This window comes from Myxine glutinosa, chromosome 1 (genome assembly GCF_964187855.1).
Source record: "Myxine glutinosa chromosome 1, kmMyxGlut1.1, whole genome shotgun sequence".
NCBI lineage: Eukaryota > Metazoa > Chordata > Myxini > Myxiniformes > Myxinidae > Myxine > Myxine glutinosa.
In genome coordinates, this window is record NC_136261.1 from 355,205,766 (window position 1) to 355,229,882 (window position 24,117).

General features: G+C 39.2%; 1 protein-coding gene across 1 annotated transcript; it reads right to left on the reverse strand.

Moving 5' to 3' along the window:
• Positions 1-20,378: 20,378 nt before the first annotated feature.
• LOC137419125 (uncharacterized) lies at positions 20,379-21,158 on the reverse strand. The gene has a single exon (XM_078781972.1). The coding sequence runs from the start codon at positions 21,156-21,158 to the stop codon at positions 20,379-20,381; it is 780 nt and encodes a 259-aa protein (XP_078638098.1).
• Positions 21,159-24,117: the final 2,959 nt, after the last annotated feature.

Sequence of the window (24,117 nt, forward strand, 5' to 3'; positions counted from 1 at the left end):
TGTAAATAGTCGAGTTTGACAACAATGTTCCTCCTGTAAATAGTCTAGTTTGACAACACTGTTCCTCCTGTAATTGTCTAGTTTGACAATATTGTTCCTCCTGTAAATAGACTAGTTTGATAACACTGTTCCTCCTCTAAATAGTCTAGTTTGACAACAATGTTCCTCCTGTAAATAGTCTAGTTTGACAACACTGTTCCTCCTGTAAATAGTCTAGTTTGACAACACTGTTCCCCCTGTAAATAGTCTCGTTTGACAACATAATTCCCTCCTGTAAATAGTCTAGTTTGACAACAATGTTCCTCCTGTAAATAGTCTCGTTTGACAACACTGTTCCTCCTGTAAATAGTCTAGTTTGACAATACTGTTCCTCCTGTAATTGTCTAGTTTGACAACATTGTTCCTCCTGTAAATAGTCTAGTTTGACAACAATGTTCCTCCTGTAATTGTCTAGTTTGACAACAATGTTCTTCCTGTAAATAGTCTAGTTTGACAACAATGTTCCTCCTGTAAATAGTCTAGTTTGACAACAATGTTCCTCCTGTAAATAGTCTCGTAGTTTGACAACAATGTTCCTCCTGTAAATAGTCTAGTTTGACAACAATGTTCCTCCTGTAAATAGTCTATTTTGACAACACTGTTCCTCCTGTAAATAGTCCAGTTTGACAACACTGTTCCTCCTGTAAATAGTCTAGTTTGACAACACTGTTCCTCCTGTAAATAGTCTAGTTTGACAACACTGTCCCTCCTGTAAATAGTCTAGTTTGACAACAATGTTCCTCCTGTAAATAGTCTAGTTTGACAACACTGTTCCTCCTGTAAATAGTCTAGTTTGACAACAATGTTCCTCCTGTAAATAGTCTAGTTTGACAACACTGTTCCTCCTGTAAATAGTCTAGTTTGACAACACTGTTCCCCCTGTAAATAGTCTCGTTTGACAACATTATTCCATCCTGTAAATAGTCTAGTTTGACAACAATGTTCCTCCTGTAAATAGTCTCGTTTGACAACACTGTTCCTCCTGTAAATAGTCTCGTTTGACAACACTGTTCCTCCTGTAATTGTCTAGTTTGACATTGTTCCTCCTGTAAATAGTCTAGTTTGATAACACTGTTCCTCCTGTAATTGTCTCGTTTGACAACACTGTTCCTCCTGTAATTGTCTAGTTTGACAACAATGTTCTTCCTGTAAATAGTCTAGTTTGACAACAATGTTGCTCCTGTAAATAGTCTCGTAGTTTGACAACATTGTTCCTCCTGTAAATAGTCTAGTTTGACAACAATGTCCCTCCTGTAAATAGTCTAGTTCGACAACATTATTCCTCCTGTATATAATCTAGTTTGACAACATTGTTCCTCCTGTAAATAGTCTAGTTTGATTACACTTTTCCTCCTGTAATTGTCTAGTTTGACAACAATGTTCCTCCTGTAATTGTCTAGTTCGACAAAATTATTCCTCCTGTATATAATCTAGTTTGACAACATTGTTCCTCCTGTAAATCGTCTAGTTTGACAACACTGTTCCTCCTGTAAATAGTCTAGTTCGACAACATTATTCCTCCTGTATATAGTCTAGTTTGACAACAATGTTCCTCCGGTAAATAGTCTAGTTTGACAACACTGTTCCTCCTGTAAATAGTCTTGTTCGACAACATTGTTCCTCCTGTAAATAGGCTAGTTGGACAACAATGTTCCTCCTGTAAATAGTCTAGTTTGACAACAATGTTCCTCCTGTAAATAGTCTAGTTTGACAACAATGTTCCTCCTGTAAATAGTCTAGTTTGACAACACTGTTCCTCCTGTAAATAGTTTAGTTTGACAACAATGTTCTTCCTGTAATTGTCTAGTTTGACAACAATGTTCTTCCTGTAAATAGTCTAGTTTGACAACAATGTTCCTCCTGTAAATAGTCTAGTTTGACAACACTGTTCCTCCTGTAAATAGTCTAGTTTGACAACACTGTTCCTCCTGTAATTGTCTAGTTCGACAACATTATTCCTCCTGTAAATAGTCTAGTTTGACAACACTGTTCCTCCTGTAATTGTCTAGTTCGACAACATAATTCCTCCTGTATATAGTCTAGTTTGACAACAATGTTCCTCCGGTAAATAGTCTAGTTTGACAACACTGTTCCTCCTGTAAATAGTCTAGTTCGACAACATTATTCCTCCTGTATATAGTCTAGTTTGACAACAATGTTCCTCCGGTAAATAGTCTAGTTTGACAACACTGTTCCTCCTGTAAATAGTCTTGTTCGACAACATTGTTCCTCCTGTAAATAGGCTAGTTGGACAACAATGTTCCTCCTGTAAATAGTCTAGTTTGACAACAATGTTCCTCCTGTAAATTGTCTAGTTTGACAACAATGTTCCTCCTGTAATTGTCTAGTTTGACAACAATGTTCCTCCTGTAATTGTCTAGTTTGACAACAATGTTCCTCCTGTAATTGTCTAGTTTGACAACAATGTTCCTCCTGTAATTGTCTAGTTTGACAACAATGTTCCTCCTGTAATTGTCTAGTTTGACAACAATGTTCCTCCTGTAAATGTCTAGTTTGACAACAATGTTCTTCCTGTAAATAGTCTAGTTTGACAACAATGTTCCTCCTGTAAATAGTCTAGTTTGACAACATTGTTCCTCCTGTAAATAGTCTAGTTTGACAACAATGTTCTTCCTGTAAATAGTCTAGTTTGACAACAATGTTCTTCCTGTAATTGTCTAGTTTGACAACAATGTTCCTCCTGTAAATAGTCTTGTTTGACAACAATGTTCCTCCTGTAAATAGTCTCGTAGTTTGACAACATTGTTCCTCCTGTAAATAGTCTAGTTTGACAACAATGTTCCTCCTGTAAATAGTCTAGTTTGACAACACTGTTCCTCCTGTAAATAGTCTAGTTTGACAACAATGTTCCTCCTGTAAATGTCTAGTTTGACAACAATGTTCTTCCTGTAAATAGTCTAGTTTGACAACAATGTTCCTCCTGTAAATAGTCTAGTTTGACAACAATGTTCCTCCTGTAAATAGTCTAGTTTGTAAACAATGTTCCTCCTGTAAATAGTCTAGTTTGACAACAATGTTCTTCCTGTAAATAGTCTAGTTTGACAACAATGTTCCTCCTGTAAATAGTCTAGTTTGACAACACTGTTCCTCCTGTAAATAGTTTCGTTTGACAACAATGTTCTTCCTGTAATTGTCTAGTTTGACAACAATGTTCTTCCTGTAAATAGTCTAGTTTCACAACAATGTTCCTCCTGTAAATAGTCTAGTTTGACAACAATGTTCCTCCTGTAAATAGTCTCGTAGTTTGACAACATTGTTCATCCTGTAAATAGTCTAGTTTGAAAACACTGTTCCTCCTGTAAATCGTCTAGTTTGACAACACTGTTCCTCCTGTAAATAGTCTAGTTTGACAACAATGTTCCTCCTGTAATTGTCTAGTTTGACAACAATGTTCTTCCTGTAAATAGTCTAGTTTGACAACAATGTTCCTCCTGTCAATAGTCTAGTTTGACAACAATGTTCCTCCTCTAAATAGTCTAGTTTGACAACAATGTTCCTCCTGTAAATAGTCTCGTAGTTTGACAACATTGTTCCTCCTGTAAATAGTCTAGTTTGACAACAATGTTCCTCCTGTAAATAGTCTAGTTTGACAACAATGTTCCTCCTGTAAATAGTCCAGTTTGACAACACTGTTCCTCCTGTAAATAGTCTAGTTTGACAACAATGTTCCTCCTGTAAATAGTCTAGTCGTTTTTTTTAGTTTTTTTAGGTTTTTTTTTTTTTTTTTTTTTTTTTTTTTTTTTGTTGTATACAAGATCGAGGCTCGTGAAAGAGCGAACATTAATCACACAGAAAGACAAACCGACACATAAAACATATAACATCGGGAGCGGTAGACAAGATGGGGAGAGAGGGGGAAGGACACAAACACAACATTTGAGAGCAGGGACCGAGAGACATGGAGACATCGAGAGATCTGAGAGAGGGCGAGGGCTTTGGGGGGGGGGGCATGGGAAGGGGGCGGTGGGAGAGGTATAAAACATATGGACACTGCCAGGACTTCCAGGAAAGAAGTTGGAATTTCAAACAAGGTGGATCTGGGGTGAATTAGCGGGGGTAGAAAAGATCAAGGTTTTGGATGGGGGAAGATAAGAGATGGTGGTGAACAGCTGTTTTAAAGACCTGGAGGGAGGAGTGGGATTGAAGGGAGTGAGGGAGTTTGTTCCAGAGGCGGGAGAAAAGAGGAATGAAAGAGTGAAGGTGAGCAGAGAGCCGAGATTTCGGCAGTTTAACCATCAGAGGGTTTCTGGCAGATCTTGTGCGACCTGTAGGAATATTTGGGGGACAGAGCACAGAGAGAGCTGGGGGTGCAAGGCCGGAGAGGAGTCGGTAGAAGACAGAAAGACCACCTATCTGCCTGCGGTGAGTGAGTGAAAGGCCCTCAGAGATAGCTTCATCGCGGGAGATTCCAATAATTCTGAAAGCTTTGGTTTCAACAGCGTGAAGCCGAGCTAGGTGTGAGGCAGGAGCACCGGCCCATAGGGGAGAACAGTATTCCATTGAGCTGCGGATGAAAGCCTTGTATGTGGTGAGGAGCTCAGGTGTGCCGAGGTTTGACAACATTGTTCCTCCTGTAATTGTCTAGTTTGACAACACTGTTCCTCCTGTAATTGTCTAGTTTGACAACAATGTTCCTCCTGTAATTGTCTCGTTTGACAACACTGTTCCTCCTGTAATTGTCTAGTTTGACAACAATTTTCCTCCCGTCATTGTCTAGTTTGATAACACTGTTCCTCCTGTAATTGTCTAGTTTGACAACAATGTTCCTCCTGTAATTGTCTAGTTTGACAACAATGTTCCTCCTGTAAATAGTCTAGTTTGACAACACTGTTCCTCCTTTAAATAGTCTAGTTTGACAACACTGTTCCTCCTGTAAATAGTCTAGTTTGACAACACTGTTCCTCCTGTAAATAGTCGAGTTTGACAACAATGTTCCTCCTGTAAATAGTCTAGTTTGACAACACTGTTCCTCCTGTAAATAGTCTAGTTTGACAACACTGTTCCTCCTGTAATTGTCTAGTTTGACAATATTGTTCCTCCTGTAAATAGACTAGTTTGATAACACTGTTCCTCCTCTAAATAGTCTAGTTTGACAACAATGTTCCTCCTGTAAATAGTCTAGTTTGACAACACTGTTCCTCCTGTAAATAGTCTAGTTTGACAACACTGTTCCCCCTGTAAATAGTCTCGTTTGACAACATAATTCCCTCCTGTAAATAGTCTAGTTTGACAACAATGTTCCTCCTGTAAATAGTCTCGTTTGACAACACTGTTCCTCCTGTAAATAGTCTAGTTTGACAATACTGTTCCTCCTGTAATTGTCTAGTTTGACAACATTGTTCCTCCTGTAAATAGTCTAGTTTGACAACAATGTTCCTCCTGTAATTGTCTAGTTTGACAACAATGTTCTTCCTGTAAATAGTCTAGTTTGACAACAATGTTCCTCCTGTAAATAGTCTAGTTTGACAACAATGTTCCTCCTGTAAATAGTCTCGTAGTTTGACAACAATGTTCCTCCTGTAAATAGTCTAGTTTGACAACAATGTTCCTCCTGTAAATAGTCTATTTTGACAACACTGTTCCTCCTGTAAATAGTCCAGTTTGACAACACTGTTCCTCCTGTAAATAGTCTAGTTTGACAACACTGTTCCTCCTGTAAATAGTCTAGTTTGACAACACTGTCCCTCCTGTAAATAGTCTAGTTTGACAACACTGTTCCTCCTGTAAATAGTCTAGTTTGACAACAATGTTCCTCCTGTAAATAGTCTAGTTTGACAACACTGTTCCTCCTGTAAATAGTCTAGTTTGACAACACTGTTCCCCCTGTAAATAGTCTCGTTTGACAACATTATTCCATCCTGTAAATAGTCTAGTTTGACAACAATGTTCCTCCTGTAAATAGTCTCGTTTGACAACACTGTTCCTCCTGTAAATAGTCTCGTTTGACAACACTGTTCCTCCTGTAATTGTCTAGTTTGACATTGTTCCTCCTGTAAATAGTCTAGTTTGATAACACTGTTCCTCCTGTAATTGTCTCGTTTGACAACACTGTTCCTCCTGTAATTGTCTAGTTTGACAACAATGTTCTTCCTGTAAATAGTCTAGTTTGACAACAATGTTGCTCCTGTAAATAGTCTCGTAGTTTGACAACATTGTTCCTCCTGTAAATAGTCTAGTTTGACAACAATGTCCCTCCTGTAAATAGTCTAGTTCGACAACATTATTCCTCCTGTATATAATCTAGTTTGACAACATTGTTCCTCCTGTAAATAGTCTAGTTTGATTACACTTTTCCTCCTGTAATTGTCTAGTTTGACAACAATGTTCCTCCTGTAATTGTCTAGTTCGACAAAATTATTCCTCCTGTATATAATCTAGTTTGACAACATTGTTCCTCCTGTAAATCGTCTAGTTTGACAACACTGTTCCTCCTGTAAATAGTCTAGTTCGACAACATTATTCCTCCTGTATATAGTCTAGTTTGACAACAATGTTCCTCCGGTAAATAGTCTAGTTTGACAACACTGTTCCTCCTGTAAATAGTCTTGTTCGACAACATTGTTCCTCCTGTAAATAGGCTAGTTGGACAACAATGTTCCTCCTGTAAATAGTCTAGTTTGACAACAATGTTCCTCCTGTAAATAGTCTAGTTTGACAACAATGTTCCTCCTGTAAATAGTCTAGTTTGACAACACTGTTCCTCCTGTAAATAGTTTAGTTTGACAACAATGTTCTTCCTGTAATTGTCTAGTTTGACAACAATGTTCTTCCTGTAAATAGTCTAGTTTGACAACAATGTTCCTCCTGTAAATAGTCTAGTTTGACAACACTGTTCCTCCTGTAAATAGTCTAGTTTGACAACACTGTTCCTCCTGTAATTGTCTAGTTCGACAACATTATTCCTCCTGTAAATAGTCTAGTTTGACAACACTGTTCCTCCTGTAATTGTCTAGTTCGACAACATAATTCCTCCTGTATATAGTCTAGTTTGACAACAATGTTCCTCCGGTAAATAGTCTAGTTTGACAACACTGTTCCTCCTGTAAATAGTCTTGTTCGACAACATTGTTCCTCCTGTAAATCGGCTAGTTTGACAACACTGTTCCTCCTGTAAATAGTCTAGTTTGACAACACTGTTCCTCCTGTAATTGTCTCGTTCGACAACATTATTCCTCCTGTATATAGTGTAGTTTGACAACAATGTTCCTCCAGTAAATAGTCTGGTTTGACAACACTGTTCCTCCTGTAAATAGTCTTGTTCGACAACATTGTTCCTCCTGTAAATAGTCTAGTTTGATTACACTTTTCCTCCTGTAATTGTCTAGTTTGACAACAATGTTCCTCCTGTAATTGTCTAGTTCGACAACATTATTCCTCCTGTATATAATCTAGTTTGACAACATTGTTCCTCCTGTAAATAGTCTAGTTTGACAACAATGTTCCTCCTGTAAATAGTCCAGTTTGACAACACTGTTCCTCCTGTAAATAGTCTAGTTTGACAACAATGTTCCTCCTGTAATTGTCTAGTTTGACAACACTGTTCCTCCTGTAATTGTCTAGTTTGACAACAATGTTCCTCCTGTCATTGTCTAGTTTGAAAACACTGTTCCTCCTGTAATTGTCTAGTTTGACAACAATGTTCCTCCTGTAAATAGTCTAGTTTGACAACACTGTTCCTCCTTTAAATAGTCTAGTTTGTCAACACTGTTCCTCCTGTAAATAGTCTAGTTTGACAACACTGTTCCTCCTGTAATTGTCTAGTTTGACAACAATGTTCCTCCTGTAATTGTCTAGTTTGGCAACAATGTTCCTCCTGTAAATAGTCTCGTAGTTTGACAACGTTGTTTCTCCTGTAAATAGTCTAGTTTGACAACAATGTTCCTCCTGTAAATAGACTAGTTTGACAACACTGTTCCTCCTGTAATTGTCTAGTTTGACAACATTGTTCCTCCTGTAAATAGTCTAGTTTAAAAACACTGTTCCTCCTGTAATTGTCTAGTTCGACAACATTATTCCTCCTGTATATAGTCTAGTTTGACAACAATGTTCCTCTGGTAAATAGTCTAGTTTGACAACACTGTTCCTCCTGTAAATAGTCTTGTTCGACAACATTGTTCCTCCTGTAAATAGTCTAGTTTGATAACACTTTTCCTCCTGTAATTGTCTAGTTTGACAACAATGTTCCTCCTGTAATTGTCTAGTTCGACAAGATTATTCCTCCTGTATATAATCTAGTTTGACAACATTGTTCCTCCTGAAAATAGTCTAGTTTGACAACACTGTTCCTCCTGTAAATAGTCTAGTTTGACAACACTGTTCGTCCTGTAATTGACTAGTTTGACAACACTGTTCCTCCTGTAATTGTCTAGTTTGACAACAGTGTTCCTTCTGTAATTGTCTAGTTTGACAACAATGTTCCTCCTGTAAATAGTCTGTTTTGACAACAATGTTCCTCCTGTAATTGTCTAGTTTGACAACAATGTTCTTCCTGTAAATAGTCTAGTTTGACAACAATGTTGCTCCTGCAAATAGTCTCGTAGTTTGACAACATTGTTCCTCCTGTAAATAGTCTAGTTTGACAACAATGTTCCTCCTGTAAATAGTCTAGTTTGACAACACTGTTCCTCCTGTAAATAGTCTAGTTTGACAACAATGTTCCTCCTGTAAATGTCTAGTTTGACAACAATGTTCTTCCTGTAAATAGTCTAGTTTGACAACAATGTTCCTCCTGTAAATAGTCTAGTTTGACAACAATGTTCCTCCTGTAAATAGTCTAGTTTGTCAACAATGTTCCTCCTGTAAATAGTCTAGTTTGACAACAATGTTCTTCCTGTAAATAGTCTAGTTTGACAACAATGTTCCTCCTGTAAATAGTCTAGTTTGACAACACTGTTCCTCCTGTAAATAGTTTAGTTTGACAACAATGTTCTTCCTGTAATTGTCTAGTTTGACAACAATGTTCTTCCTGTAAATAGTCTAGTTTGACAACAATGTTCCTCCTGTAAATAGTCTAGTTTGACAACAATGTTCCTCCTGTAAATAGTCTCGTAGTTTGACAACATTGTTCCTCCGGTAAATAGTCTAGTTTGACAACACTGTTCCTCCTGTAAATAGTCTAGTTTGACAACACTGTTCCTCCTGTAAATAGTCTAATTTGACAACAATGTTCCTCCTGTAATTGTCTACTTTGACAACAATGTTCTTCCTGTAAATCGTCTAGTTTGACAACAATGTTCCTCCTGCAAAGTCTAGTTTGACAACACTGTTCCTCCTGTAAATAGTCTTGTACGACAACATGGTTCCTCCTGTAAATAGTCTAGTTTGACAACACTGTTCCTCCTGTAATTGTCTAGTTTGACAACATTATTCCTCCTGTATATAGTCTAGTTTGACAACACTGTTCCTCCTGTAAATAGTCTAGTTTGACAACACTGTTCCTCCTGTAATTGTCTAGTTTGACAACATTATTCCTCCTGTATATAGTCTAGTTTGACAACACTGTTCCTCCTGTAAATAGTCTAGTTTGACAACACTGTTCATCCTGTAAATAGTCTAGTTTGACAACACTGTTCCTCCTGTAATTGTCTAGTTCGACAACATTATTCCTCCTGTAAATAGTCTAGTTTGACAACACTGTTCCTCCTGTAATTGTCTAGTTCGACAACATTATTCCTCCTGTATATAGTCTAGTTTGACAACAATGTTCCTCCGGTAAATAGTCTAGTTTGACAACACTGTTCCTCCTGTAAATAGTCTTGTTCAACAACATTGTTCCTCCTGTAAATAGGCTAGTTTGACAACACTGTTCCTCCTGTAAATAGTCTAGTTTGATAACACTGTTCCTCCTGTAATTGTCTCGTTCGACAACATTATTCCTCCTGTATATAGTGTAGTTTGACAACAATGTTCCTCCAGTAAATAGTCTAGTTTGACAACACTGTTCCTCCTGTAAATAGTCTTGTTCGACAACATTGTTCCTCCTGTAAATAGTCTAGTTTGATTACACTTTTCCTCCTGTAATTGTCTAGTTTGACAACAATGTTCCTCCTGTAATTGTCTAGTTCGACAACATTATTCCTCCTGTATATAATCTAGTTTGACAACATTGTTCCTCCTGTAAATAGTCTAGTTTGATTACACTTTTCCTCCTGTAATTGTCTAGTTTGACAACAATGTTCCTCCTGTAATTGTCTAGTTTGACAACATTATTCCTCCTGTATATAATCTAGTTTGACAACACTGTTCCTCCTGTAAATCGTCTAGTTTGACAACACTGTTCCTCCTGTAAATAGTCTAGTTCGACAACATTATTCCTCCTGTATATAGTCTAGTTTGACAACAATGTTCCTCCGGTAAATAGTCTAGTTTGACAACACTGTTCCTCCTGTAAATAGTCTTGTTCGACAACATTGTTCCTCCTGTAAATAGGCTAGTTGGACAACAATGTTCCTCCTGTAAATAGTCTAGTTTGACAACAATGTTCCTCCTGTAAATTGTCTAGTTTGACAACAATGTTCCTCCTGTAATTGTCTAGTTTGACAACAATGTTCCTCCTGTAATTGTCTAGTTTGACAACAATGTTCCTCCTGTAATTGTCTAGTTTGACAACAATGTTCCTCCTGTAATTGTCTAGTTTGACAACAATGTTCCTCCTGTAATTGTCTAGTTTGACAACAATGTTCCTCCTGTAAATGTCTAGTTTGACAACAATGTTCTTCCTGTAAATAGTCTAGTTTGACAACAATGTTCCTCCTGTAAATAGTCTAGTTTGACAACATTGTTCCTCCTGTAAATAGTCTAGTTTGACAACAATGTTCTTCCTGTAAATAGTCTAGTTTGACAACAATGTTCTTCCTGTAATTGTCTAGTTTGACAACAATGTTCCTCCTGTAAATAGTCTTGTTTGACAACAATGTTCCTCCTGTAAATAGTCTCGTAGTTTGACAACATTGTTCCTCCTGTAAATAGTCTAGTTTGACAACAATGTTCCTCCTGTAAATAGTCTAGTTTGACAACACTGTTCCTCCTGTAAATAGTCTAGTTTGACAACAATGTTCCTCCTGTAAATGTCTAGTTTGACAACAATGTTCTTCCTGTAAATAGTCTAGTTTGACAACAATGTTCCTCCTGTAAATAGTCTAGTTTGACAACAATGTTCCTCCTGTAAATAGTCTAGTTTGTAAACAATGTTCCTCCTGTAAATAGTCTAGTTTGACAACAATGTTCTTCCTGTAAATAGTCTAGTTTGACAACAATGTTCCTCCTGTAAATAGTCTAGTTTGACAACACTGTTCCTCCTGTAAATAGTTTCGTTTGACAACAATGTTCTTCCTGTAATTGTCTAGTTTGACAACAATGTTCTTCCTGTAAATAGTCTAGTTTCACAACAATGTTCCTCCTGTAAATAGTCTAGTTTGACAACAATGTTCCTCCTGTAAATAGTCTCGTAGTTTGACAACATTGTTCATCCTGTAAATAGTCTAGTTTGACAACACTGTTCCTCCTGTAAATCGTCTAGTTTGACAACACTGTTCCTCCTGTAAATAGTCTAGTTTGACAACAATGTTCCTCCTGTAATTGTCTAGTTTGACAACAATGTTCTTCCTGTAAATAGTCTAGTTTGACAACAATGTTCCTCCTGTCAATAGTCTAGTTTGACAACAATGTTCCTCCTCTAAATAGTCTAGTTTGACAACAATGTTCCTCCTGTAAATAGTCTCGTAGTTTGACAACATTGTTCCTCCTGTAAATAGTCTAGTTTGACAACAATGTTCCTCCTGTAAATAGTCTAGTTTGACAACAATGTTCCTCCTGTAAATAGTCCAGTTTGACAACACTGTTCCTCCTGTAAATAGTCTAGTTTGACAACAATGTTCCTCCTGTAAATAGTCTAGTAGTTTTTTTTAGTTTTTTTAGGTTTTTTTTTTTTTTTTTTTTTTTTTTTTTTGTTGTATACAAGATCGAGGCTCGTGAAAGAGCGAACATTAATCACACAGAAAGACAAACCGACACATAAAACATATAACATCGGGAGCGGTAGACAAGATGGGGAGAGAGGGGGAAGGACACAAACACAACATTTGAGAGCAGGGACCGAGAGACATGGAGACATCGAGAGATCTGAGAGAGGGCGATGGCTTTGGGGGGGGGGGCATGGGAAGGGGGCGGTGGGAGAGGTATAAAACATATGGACACTGCCAGGACTTCCAGGAAAGAAGTTGGAATTTCAAACAAGGTGGATCTGGGGTGAATTAGCGGGGGTAGAAAAGATCAAGGTTTTGGATGGGGGAAGATAAGAGATGGTGGTGAACAGCTGTTTTAAAGACCTGGAGGGAGGAGTGGGATTGAAGGGAGTGAGGGAGTTTGTTCCAGAGGCGGGAGAAAAGAGGAATGAAAGAGTGAAGGTGAGCAGAGAGCCGAGATTTCGGCAGTTTAACCATCAGAGGGTTTCTGGCAGATCTTGTGCGACCTGTAGGAATATTTGGGGGACAGAGCACAGAGAGAGCTGGGGGTGCAAGGCCGGAGAGGAGTCGGTAGAAGACAGAAAGACCACCTATCTGCCTGCGGTGAGTGAGTGAAAGGCCCTCAGAGATAGCTTCATCGCGGGAGATTCCAATAATTCTGAAAGCTTTGGTTTCAACAGCGTGAAGCCGAGCTAGGTGTGAGGCAGGAGCACCGGCCCATAGGGGAGAACAGTATTCCATTGAGCTGCGGATGAAAGCCTTGTATGTGGTGAGGAGCTCAGGTGTGCCGAGGTTTGACAACATTGTTCCTCCTGTAATTGTCTAGTTTGACAACACTGTTCCTCCTGTAATTGTCTAGTTTGACAACAATGTTCCTCCTGTAATTGTCTAGTTTGACAACACTGTTCCTCCTGTAATTGTCTAGTTTGACAACAATTTTCCTCCCGTCATTGTCTAGTTTGATAACACTGTTCCTCCTGTAATTGTCTAGTTTGACAACAATGTTCCTCCTGTAATTGTCTAGTTTGACAACAATGTTCCTCCTGTAAATAGTCTAGTTTGACAACACTGTTCCTCCTTTAAATAGTCTAGTTTGACAACACTGTTCCTCCTGTAAATAGTCTAGTTTGACAACACTGTTCCTCCTGTAAATAGTCGAGTTTGACAACAATGTTCCTCCTGTAAATAGTCTAGTTTGACAACACTGTTCCTCCTGTAAATAGTCTAGTTTGACAACACTGTTCCTCCTGTAATTGTCTAGTTTGACAATATTGTTCCTCCTGTAAATAGACTAGTTTGATAACACTGTTCCTCCTCTAAATAGTCTAGTTTGACAACAATGTTCCTCCTGTAAATAGTCTAGTTTGACAACACTGTTCCCCCTGTAAATAGTCTCGTTTGACAACATAATTCCCTCCTGTAAATAGTCTAGTTTGACAACAATGTTCCTCCTGTAAATAGTCTCGTTTGACAACACTGTTCCTCCTGTAAATAGTCTAGTTTGACAATACTGTTCCTCCTGTAATTGTCTAGTTTGACAACATTGTTCCTCCTGTAAATAGTCTAGTTTGACAACAATGTTCCTCCTGTAATTGTCTAGTATGACAACAATGTTCTTCCTGTAAATAGTCTAGTTTGACAACAATGTTCCTCCTGTAAATAGTCTAGTTTGACAACAATGTTCCTCCTGTAAATAGTCTCGTAGTTTGACAACAATGTTCCTCCTGTAAATAGTCTAGTTTGACAACAATGTTCCTCCTGTAAATAGTCTATTTTGACAACACTGTTCCTCCTGTAAATAGTCCAGTTTGACAACACTGTTCCTCCTGTAAATAGTCTAGTTTGACAACACTGTTCCTCCTGTAAATAGTCTAGTTTGACAACACTGTCCCTCCTGTAAATAGTCTAGTTTGACAACAATGTTCCTCCTGTAAATAGTCTAGTTTGACAACACTGTTCCTCCTGTAAATAGTCTAGTTTGACAACAATGTTCCTCCTGTAAATAGTCTAGTTTGACAACACTGTTCCTCCTGTAAATAGTCTAGTTTGACAACACTGTTCCCCCTGTAAATAGTCTCGTTTGACAACATTATTCCATCCTGTAAATAGTCTAGTTTGACAACAATGTTCCTCCTGTAAATAGTCTCGTTTGACAACACTGTTCCTCCTGTAAATAGTCTCGTTTGACAACACTGTTCCTCCTGTAATTGTCTAGTTTGACATTGTTCCTCCTGTAAATAGTCTAGTTTGATAACACTGTTCCTCCTGTAATTGTCTCGTTTGACAACACTGTTCCTCCTGTAATTGTCTAGTTTGACAACAATGTTCTTCCTGTAAATAGTCTAGTTTGACAACAATGTTGCTCCTGTAAATAGTCTCGTAGTTTGACAACATTGTTCCTCCTGTAAATAGTCTAGTTTGACAACAATGTCCCTCCTGTAAATAGTCTAGTTTGACAACACTGTTCCTCCTGTAAATAGTCTAGTTTGACAACAATGTTCCTCCTGTAAATAGTCTAGTTTGACAACACTGTTCCTCCTGTAAATAGTCTAGTTTGACAACAATGTTCCTCCTGTAAATAGTCTCGTAGTTTGACAACACTGTTCCTCCTGTAAATAGTCTAGCTTGACAACTGTTCCTCCTGTAAATAGTCTAATTTGACAACAATGTTCCTCCTGTAATTGTCTAGTTTGACAACAATGTTCTTCCTGTAAATAGTCTAGTTTGACAACAATGTTCCTCCTGTAAATAGTCTAGTTTGACAACAATGTTCCTCCTGTAAATAGTCTAGTTTGACAACACTGTCCCTCCTGTAAATAGTCTAGTTTGACAACAATGTTCCTCCTGTAAATAGTCTAGTTTGACAACACTGTTCCTCCTGTAAATAGTCTCGTTTGACAACATTATTCCATCCTGTAAATAGTCTAGTTTGACAACAATGTTCCTCCTGTAAATAGTCTCGTTTGACAACACTGTTCCTCCTGTAAATAGTCTCGTTTGACAACACTGTTCCTCCTGTAATTGTCTAGTTTGACATTGTTCCTCCTGTAAATAGTCTAGTTTGATAACACTGTTCCTCCTGTAATTGTCTAGTTTGACAACAATGTTCTTCCTGTAAATAGTCTAGTTTGACAACAATGTTGCTCCTGTAAATAGTCTCGTAGTTTGACAACATTGTTCCTCCTGTAAATAGTCTAGTTTGACAACAATGTCCCTCCTGTAAATAGTCTAGTTTGACAACACTGTTCCTCCTGTAAATAGTCTAGTTTGACAACAATGTTCCTCCTGTAAATGTCTAGTTTGACAACAATGTTCTTCCTGTAAATAGTCTAGTTTGACAACAATGTTCCTCCTGTAAATGTCTAGTTTGACAACAATGTTCTTCCTGTAAATAGTCTAGTTTGACAACAATGTTCCTCCTGTAAATAGTCTAGTTTGACAACAATGTTCCTCCTGTAAATAGTCTAGTTTGTCAACAATGTTCCTCCTGTAAATAGTCTAGTTTGACAACAATGTTCTTCCTGTAAATAGTCTAGTTTGACAACAATGTTCCTCCTGTAAATAGTCTAGTTTGACAACACTGTTCCTCCTGTAAATAGTTTAGTTTGACAACAATGTTCTTCCTGTAATTGTCTAGTTTGACAACAATGTTCTTCTTGTAAATAGTCTAGTTTGACAACAATGTTCCTCCTGTAAATAGTCTCGTAGTTGGACAACATTGTTCCTCCTGTAAATAGTCTAGTTTGACAACACTGTTCCTCCTGTAAATAGTCTAGCTTGACAACTGTTCCTCCTGTAAATAGTCTAATTTGACAACAATGTTCCTCCTGTAATTGTCTAGTTTGACAACAATGTTCTTCCTGTAAATAGTCTAGTTTGACAACAATGTTCCTCCTGTAAATAGTTTAGTTTGACAACAATGTTCCTCCTGTAAATAGTCTAGTTTGACAACAATGTTCCTCCTGTAAATAGTCTCGTAGTTTGACAACAATATTCCTCCTCTAAATAGTCTAGTTTGACAACAATGTTCCTCCTGTAAATAGTCTCGTAGTTTGACAACACTGTTCCTCCTGTAAATAGTCTAGTTTGACAACAATGTTCCTCCTGTAAATAGTCTAGTTTGACAACAATGTTCCTCCTGTAAATAGTCCAGTTTGACAACATTGTTCCTCCTGTAAATAGTCTAGTTTGACAACACTGTTCCTCCTGTAAATAGTCCAGTTTGACAACAATGTTCCTCCTGTAAATAGTCAAGTTTGACAACAATGTTCCTCCTGTAAATAGTCTCGTAGTTTGACAACATTGTTCCTCCTGTAAATAGTCTAGTTTGACAACAATGTTCCTCCTGTAAATAGTCTAGTTTGACAACAATGTTCCTCCTGTAAATAGTCCAGTTTGACAACATTGTTCCTCCTGTAAATAGTCTAGTTTGACAACAATGTTCCTCCTGTAAATCGTCTAGTAGTTTGACAACTTTGTTCCTCCTGTAATTGTCTAGTTTGACAACAATGTTCCTCCTGTAAATAGTCCAGTTTGACAACACTGTTCCTCCTGGAAATAGTCTAGTTTGACAACAATGTTCCTCCTGTAAATAGTCTAGTAGTTTGACAACATTGTTCCTCCTGTAATTGTCTAGTTTGACAACAATGTTCTTCCTGTAAATAGTCTAGTTTGACAACAATGTTCCTCCTGTAAATAGTCTAGTTTGACAACACTGTTCCTCCTGTAAATAGTTTAGTTTGACAACAATGTTCTTCCTGTAATTGTCTAGTTTGACAACAATGGTCTTCCTGTAAATAGTCTATTTGACAACAATGTTCCTCCTGTAAATGGTCTTGTTCGACAACAATGTTCCTCCTGTAAATAGTCTCGTAGTTTGACAACATTGTTCCTCCTGTAAATAGTCTAGTTTGACAACAATGTTCCTCCTGTAAATAGTCTAGTTTGACAACACTGTTCCTCCTGTAAATAGTCTAGTTTGACAACAATGTTCCTCCTGTTAATGTCTAGTTTGACAACAATGTTCTTCCTGTAAATAGTCTAGTTTGTCAACAATGTTCCTCCTGTAAATAGTCTAGTTTGACAACAATGTTCTTCCTGTAAATAGTCTAGTTTGACAACAATGTTCCTCCTGTAAATAGTCTAGTTTGACAACACTGTTCCTCCTGTAAATAGTCTAGTTTGACAACAATGTTCCTCCTGTAAATAGTCTAGTTTGACAACAATGTTCCTCCTGTAAATAGTCTAGTTTGTCAACAATGTTCCTCCTGTAAATAGTCTAGTTTGACAACAATGTTCTTCCTGTAAATAGTCTAGTTTGACAACAATGTTCCTCCTGTAAATAGTCTAGTTTGACAACAATGTTCCTCCTGTAAATAGTCTAGTTTGTCAACACTGTTCCTCCTGTAAATAGTCTAGTTTGACAACAATGTTCCTCCTGTAATTGTCTGTTCCTGTAAATACTGTCGTGTGGTTCCCTCAATTATCACTAAAAGAACCACGGAAGGCAAACGAGTGTTAATGTAGGCGTTCAGTTCAATTGTATGGCAGATTATATGCGAGAAGGGTACCGACTTACCTGGACGGGTCTCGCCGACAACTTCACCCTGCAAAAAATAACTCAAAACGAGGCGGCTTTAAAATGTACAGGGAAAATAACTAAAGGGTTTATTAACATGTATGCTGATAACAAGAAAAGTGCAACAATAAACTAAAACCTAAATGGAGTGCTCCCAGAACAGACTTGAAACACAGACGAAGGGAAAGGTGAACTGGATAAAATAAAAACATTGGGGTTATTTGCACTTAGCTCTACTCAGCTCCTGGTATCATCAGGGATTGTCAGCCCTGAACGCGCAGTCCGGACCCGGCTCCATTCTTGGCGGGAAGAAGGCCGTAGTCTGCTCATTTGCCCGCTGCTATGCCTCACCGAGCGTTCTCTCCCTCTTAGCCTCATCGAACGCGAAGCAAACAAGAGTTGTCGCACAGCTCCTCATTCCCAGCTCTTGTTTCACAACTCAGCCTCCTCACAATCCCCAGCAAGGTCTCGGCACACTGTCGCCTACACCGAGGTCCAGAACGTGAAGATAGGGGGAGAATTGTCGGCGCACAACCGTCTCCACCAAGTCCGGACCTAAGAGAGAGAGAGTCGATCGCAGAGGAAGGCATGAGGGCAAACGAGAGAGAAGGCAAGAGAGGGCAAGAAGGTTACACAAGAGGGGAAGATGTCGGTCCGAGAGTTATTTTATCGTCGGGGTCGTCACGTCATCAGCACTTCTCCACCAATCAGCGCGCCGCTTCTTGCTCGTCTCCGACATCCTCAGTGGTACCTGGCCAATTGGCCTGCTGCTTCCTGCTGTACTTCCCTCTGCCAATCAGCGGGTAGCTTATTGCTCCTGCCTGACCAATCATGGCTCCCTGGATTGCGTCCCTGGCCTGCCTGTCCTTCGTGGTGATGTAACTGCCGTGGTCCCATCGGCAGTGGTCAGAACTGGCTTCTGGTTGGTTTTATTATATCTTTATTGTTGTAATTTAATGGGACTTCCTCACTGTACATGGTGTGGTGCCAAAAGGGACAACAGATAAATGACATAGGGTAAGACATACAAGGATTAATCTATCCTTATGCCCTAAGCTCGTTAACATGCCCCACCCAATCATGATGGGGACAAATATACAAGCTTAATCCGAACACATGGTCGACAAAAGTACTCATTACATCAAGGTTTCTACATGACAATCAGAGCATACTAATTTATGCCGCCAGCATTTCCTGCGCAAGGACTCGTGGACCCAATCCGGTGGCCGGTAGGGTTCAGGGACCACTTGAGGAGACCAGAGCAGAGTAGCAGGCAAATGCACTGCACACATTGATTACTTTCGTTTACTTCTCCCTGGATCTGTATTTGAGTCCATATGGAGACATCTCAATTTAGGAATTCAGTGTTACCTTTTTATCGTGTTATCCTGGCATTTATTTTATGAAACTCATTATTTGTTGCATTCCCAATTTCTTGTCTGTCCTTTTTATTTGTTGGTGGTTCGGAAAACCTGCTTCGCGTCCGGCCGTCAGGTTAGTCTTGTGACCTTCCACCCCCGCACGTGTAAAAGGAGCCACCATAGTCTGAGCATACGCCTTGGAGTTAAAGCTCGGTTGGCCATCTGTCACCCAGGGGTGTTAATCCCAGCGGTGAACGTGACAATATTCACAACAACACAAAGTGCATTTGTGCTTTGGGGACATCTCTTTATTGAGAAACCATTCACAAATTCAAGTTTCATGAAAAACATAGGCATGAGTCTTCTTCCAATAAACAATTTTACAACAAGGGTGTTCTCCCCATAACACACATGGCAATGAAACATGGACTACAGCAAAGATTGAGTAAAACTTAATGTTCAAACTGCCACGGAAAGATGCCATCTGAGCATAACCAAAAAGGGACAAAAAAAAACAACTAAATCAGATGGAAAACAAAATTCATACACACTGGTCATAACCAAAAAAATCAAATGGAACTTAGCTGGATACAAAGCAAGGACAGAGACAAGAATAACAAACTGGCAACCTAAGCAAGACCTTGAAAGAAGCACAATGAGATCAAATATCAGATTGAGAGATTAAGCTCAATTATCATCAAGTTCAAGAGAAAAACAACGAAATCAGATAAAAAAACAAAATTCCAAAGCACGAGTCAAAATCAAAAAAGAGAACAAAAAAATCTAAAATCAAAAATGAAAAAAAAGGAAGTTCTCCCAGAACTCAAAATCTCACCTTTTTCGGTAAAGTATCATTATTCATGAAACAGTTTGTGAAACTTCATTCTCATAACTTTTCTTCGAATCATCACTAAACCTTTGACAGCCTCAACTGTCGTATGTTTGTCGTCATATTCCCCGGAATACTTTTTAAGTACTGTTAGGGTTTTCTTGATCATTCAGATTCTCTGTTGCTCCAACTTTCATTGATACAATTTCAAGTTTCTTCAATTTCGAAATTATCTTAACCTCATTTTTCATATCCTGGTATTTCAGATTTCAGTTCTCCTGTATGGATCTACATACGTGATTTCAAATGGCCGCAATGATCAAAACCATTATCACATATTGAGCATTTGTAAGGTCACTCTCCTGTATGGATCCTCATATAATAATAATAATCATGCATTTATTTTAAATAGCGCTTTTCGGGAAGCCCAAAGACGCTTGCATATGTAATTTGAAATCTCCTTTCGAGAGAAACCTATATCACATATCGAGCATTTGTGAGGTTGCTCTCCTGTATGGATCTTCATATGCTTATTCAAATTGCTGTTTTGAGAGAAACCTTTATCACATAATCGAGCATTTGTTAGGTCACTGTCCTGCATGGATCTTCATATGTTTATTCAAATTGCTGCGATGAGAGAACCCTTTATCACATATCGAGCATTTATAAGGACGCTCTCCATTATGTATCTTCATATGTGATTTCAAACTGTGGTTTTCAGAGAAACCTTTATCACATATCGAGCATTTGTAAGGTCGCTCTCCTGTATGGATCCTTATATGTAATTTCAAATTGCTGCTATGAGAGAAACCTTTATCACATATCGAGCATTTATAAGGACGCTCTCCTGTATGGATCTTTATATGTTTATTCAAATTGCTGCTATGAGAGAAACCTTTATCACATATCGAGCATTTGTAAGGTCGCTCTCCTGTATGGATCCTTATATGTAATTTCAAATGGCATTTTCGAGAGAAATCTTTATCACATATCGAGCATTTATAAGGACGCTCTCCTGTATGGACCCTGAGGTGCGATTTCAAACTGCTGTTTTCAGAGAAACCTCTATCACATATCGAGCATTTATAAGGACGCCCTCCATTATGTATCTTCATATGTGATTTCAAATTGCCGCTACGAGTGAAACTTTGATCACATATCGAACATTTGTAAGGTCGCTCTCCTGTATGGATCTTCATATGTGATTTCAAATGGCATTTTTGAGAGAAATCTTTATCACATATCGAGCATTTATAAGGACGCTCTCCTGTATGGATCCTGATATGTAATTTCAAATCGTATTTTCGAGAGAAATCTCTATCACATATCGAGCATTTGTAAGGTCGCCCTCCTTTATGGATCCTCATATGTGATTTCAAATGGCTGCTATGAGAAAAACCTTTATCACATATCAAGCATTTATGAGGATGCTCTCCTGTATGGATCTTCATATGCAATTTCAAATTGCTTTTTGTCGAGAAGCCTTTATCACAGACACCAGTTTCAAAGCACCAGTATCAGACATTTGTGGGGGTGTTTTCCAGTGTGGTTCCTCACGTATATTTTGATTTCACTCATTGAAGCAAAATCCGTTCTGCACAGATTACACTTCTGAGGTGTAATCCTTTCAAGAACCTTTGTGTGCTTGTTTAATTTAATATTAATCTTGGTGTTGTGAGGCCCAAACATGCACTTATATTTTATGGAAGGTGAGTTGATCTCAAGGTTGCTTCTTCAAAAAAGGCTTCTTCCTCACCGTCAAGCTGCGACTGGACCTTCTTTGTCCCATATTACTTCTTGATTGTTCAACAGAAACAAAGAACACATCATTTAATTTTTTTTGTCAAAATCGAAATGCAAAATATTAAACACATTTCCGAAAATTTTATATTTTCAACACAAAAGATTGTTTGTTGAATTTTTATATTTCCACTCACCAGTAGTTGCAAAACAGGAAGCACTCCCGTTTGTCATGTGAATAGCATCTGAACCTTCCTTTGCAGAAGCACATTTTGAATCTTCTGTGACAGATGAATGATTGTTGTGTTGTCTGCCTTCCACATTTACAGGACAGACATCACCTGTGTACAAATCAGTGTGTCTTTTGCAGGAAATGAGATTGAGAACCATCTTGAAAGTTCTTAGAACATGTTGTGCCATGGAATGTATACTTCAATTTAAATACAACAATGAAGTTAAAGATTGTTAAAGAAGAAAAATTATGGATGTTTAGCACTCGTGAAGCAGTCTTCGACATCACCTTTACTCCTCAGTCACATTTGCTCTACGGCTAGGATACGGCGGCCGTACCCGCCCTAAATTGACAAACGTGCGGTGGCCACAGAGTTTCTGAGGTGGCCTCAGGGTGGCCCTAGGGCGTATGGCTAACTTTTACAGGCCGTAGGGGTCGCCGTGGAATTATAGCGCGGAGTTATAACTTTTTTCATTTCTAGGTTGGCTGTAGCAATTCGACAAGCCGTAGCCATGACAACTGTAAGTGCTGTTATACATATGAAAAAGAACTGGTATATATACCCACTCGTTACCGTCCGTCTGGCCGCATGTTCGCCTTAGGGCCCCCCTGCGGTCGCCTTGCGGGCACCTTGAGGCTACCTTGCGTCTGCCTTGAAAATTATATGGCCGCCACAGGGACGCCCTAAGGTCACCGTGCGACATCAAATCAAAGACCGTACGGCACCCCCACGTTTTCGGTCTCCACAATTTCTAAATACCCCGTGCGGCTACCCGAAAAATAAAAACATATGTGACTGCTACATTGTGTGACGGTGGAAATACTGCGGCCACCCTATAATTGCTAGTGGCCGTAGATTTTTTAGACCCGACGGCCGCCGAGCCAAATGTGACTGAAGCATTATTCACCAACCTTTTTAACATGTCCAAGTACTGCTAAACTGGGGGTTAGTGGAAGTAACAAGAAGGCGATTGGTGTTCAACAGTGTTCAAGTATTTCATTCAATTTAAATAAAATAAAGATTGTAAAATTCGCCAAAAATATTTCTGGAATTTACTGGCGTGAGAAAATTCTCAAAATTTCCTTTCACAAAGCTCAGAACAAGTGTGTGTCTACCCTCAGGAGAACAAGTGTGTGTCTACCCTTGCCACCCCTCCCCTAAACACCCCCTCACGCTCCCCTTCCCAAACTCCCCACGCCTCCTAAATTCCCCCCTTCAAAATGACCCCCTCATCCTACCCTTCAAATCTCCCCACCCCTCCTTTTTTCTCCAATTATCCCCTCTCACCCCTCCACCTCAAAGTGACCTCACTGCTTCCTCTCCCTTCCAACTCTCACCTCCATCTCCTCCAACCTCCTTCCTCACTCTACCTCCCCTCAAACAACACCTCACTGTGCCTCACCCAAACACCATCAAACCTTTTGTCGTCCTCATCTTTCTCTTTCCCCAAGCTATTCTGAAATCTCTGACACACTATCAACAGCCCTCTCTCCCTCCTCCTCCTCTTCCACATCCTACCTGACCCCTCCCCTCCCCTGTCCTGTATCTGATGCTTCCCCTTCCTCTTAATTAACGATATGGACCTCAAACATCCGGGGCTTTTACTCAAACTTGACCAATCTCTCCATTCAGGTTGCTTCTAACAAACCAGACTTGATCTGCTTAACAGAAACTTTCCTCCTTCATGATGTCTCTGATTCCTTAATATCTCTTCCTGGTTACTCCCTCCTCCGGTATGATAGACCTGAGCCTCGTCCTGGAGGTGGGGTTGCTATCTTTGTAAAAAAAAAAAAACGCTCTTCCTCACTCTACCTGCACTGCACTCTCTCCACCCCACCCCCAGGAGCACCTCTGGCTATGGCTTCCTCTCCGCTCCCACCATTTGTTCATATGTGTTCTGTAACATCCACCAAACAGTGATGACTCCATCTACATCTTGCGGTCTGATAACATGCACCAACTTCTATCGACTCATCCCAACTCTCTGTTCTTCATGACATATGTGGTGATTTCAGTTGTCATCATGCCAGCTGGCTGGGTGTAGGTACCTCTCTCACCAGCCATGGCTCCTCAGCAAAGCCCTTCTGCGAGACTCATTAGGACTGACACAATCTGTCAATTTCCCGACCCGAATCTCAGTCAACGGAGCATCTTGTCTTCTCGACTTGGTTATGACAAACTTCCCTGCAAATGTCTGCTGCTGTTATTCTGCTCCAATCGGTTAATCTGACCATATGCTTGTTAAAGTGGACATCTCTCTGGCCATTCTATGAGAGCCTCCTCAACATTGACGAGTCTGGCATTTCACTCAGGCCACTATCTTGACAAGGTGGAAAAGTTTATTTCAATCCTC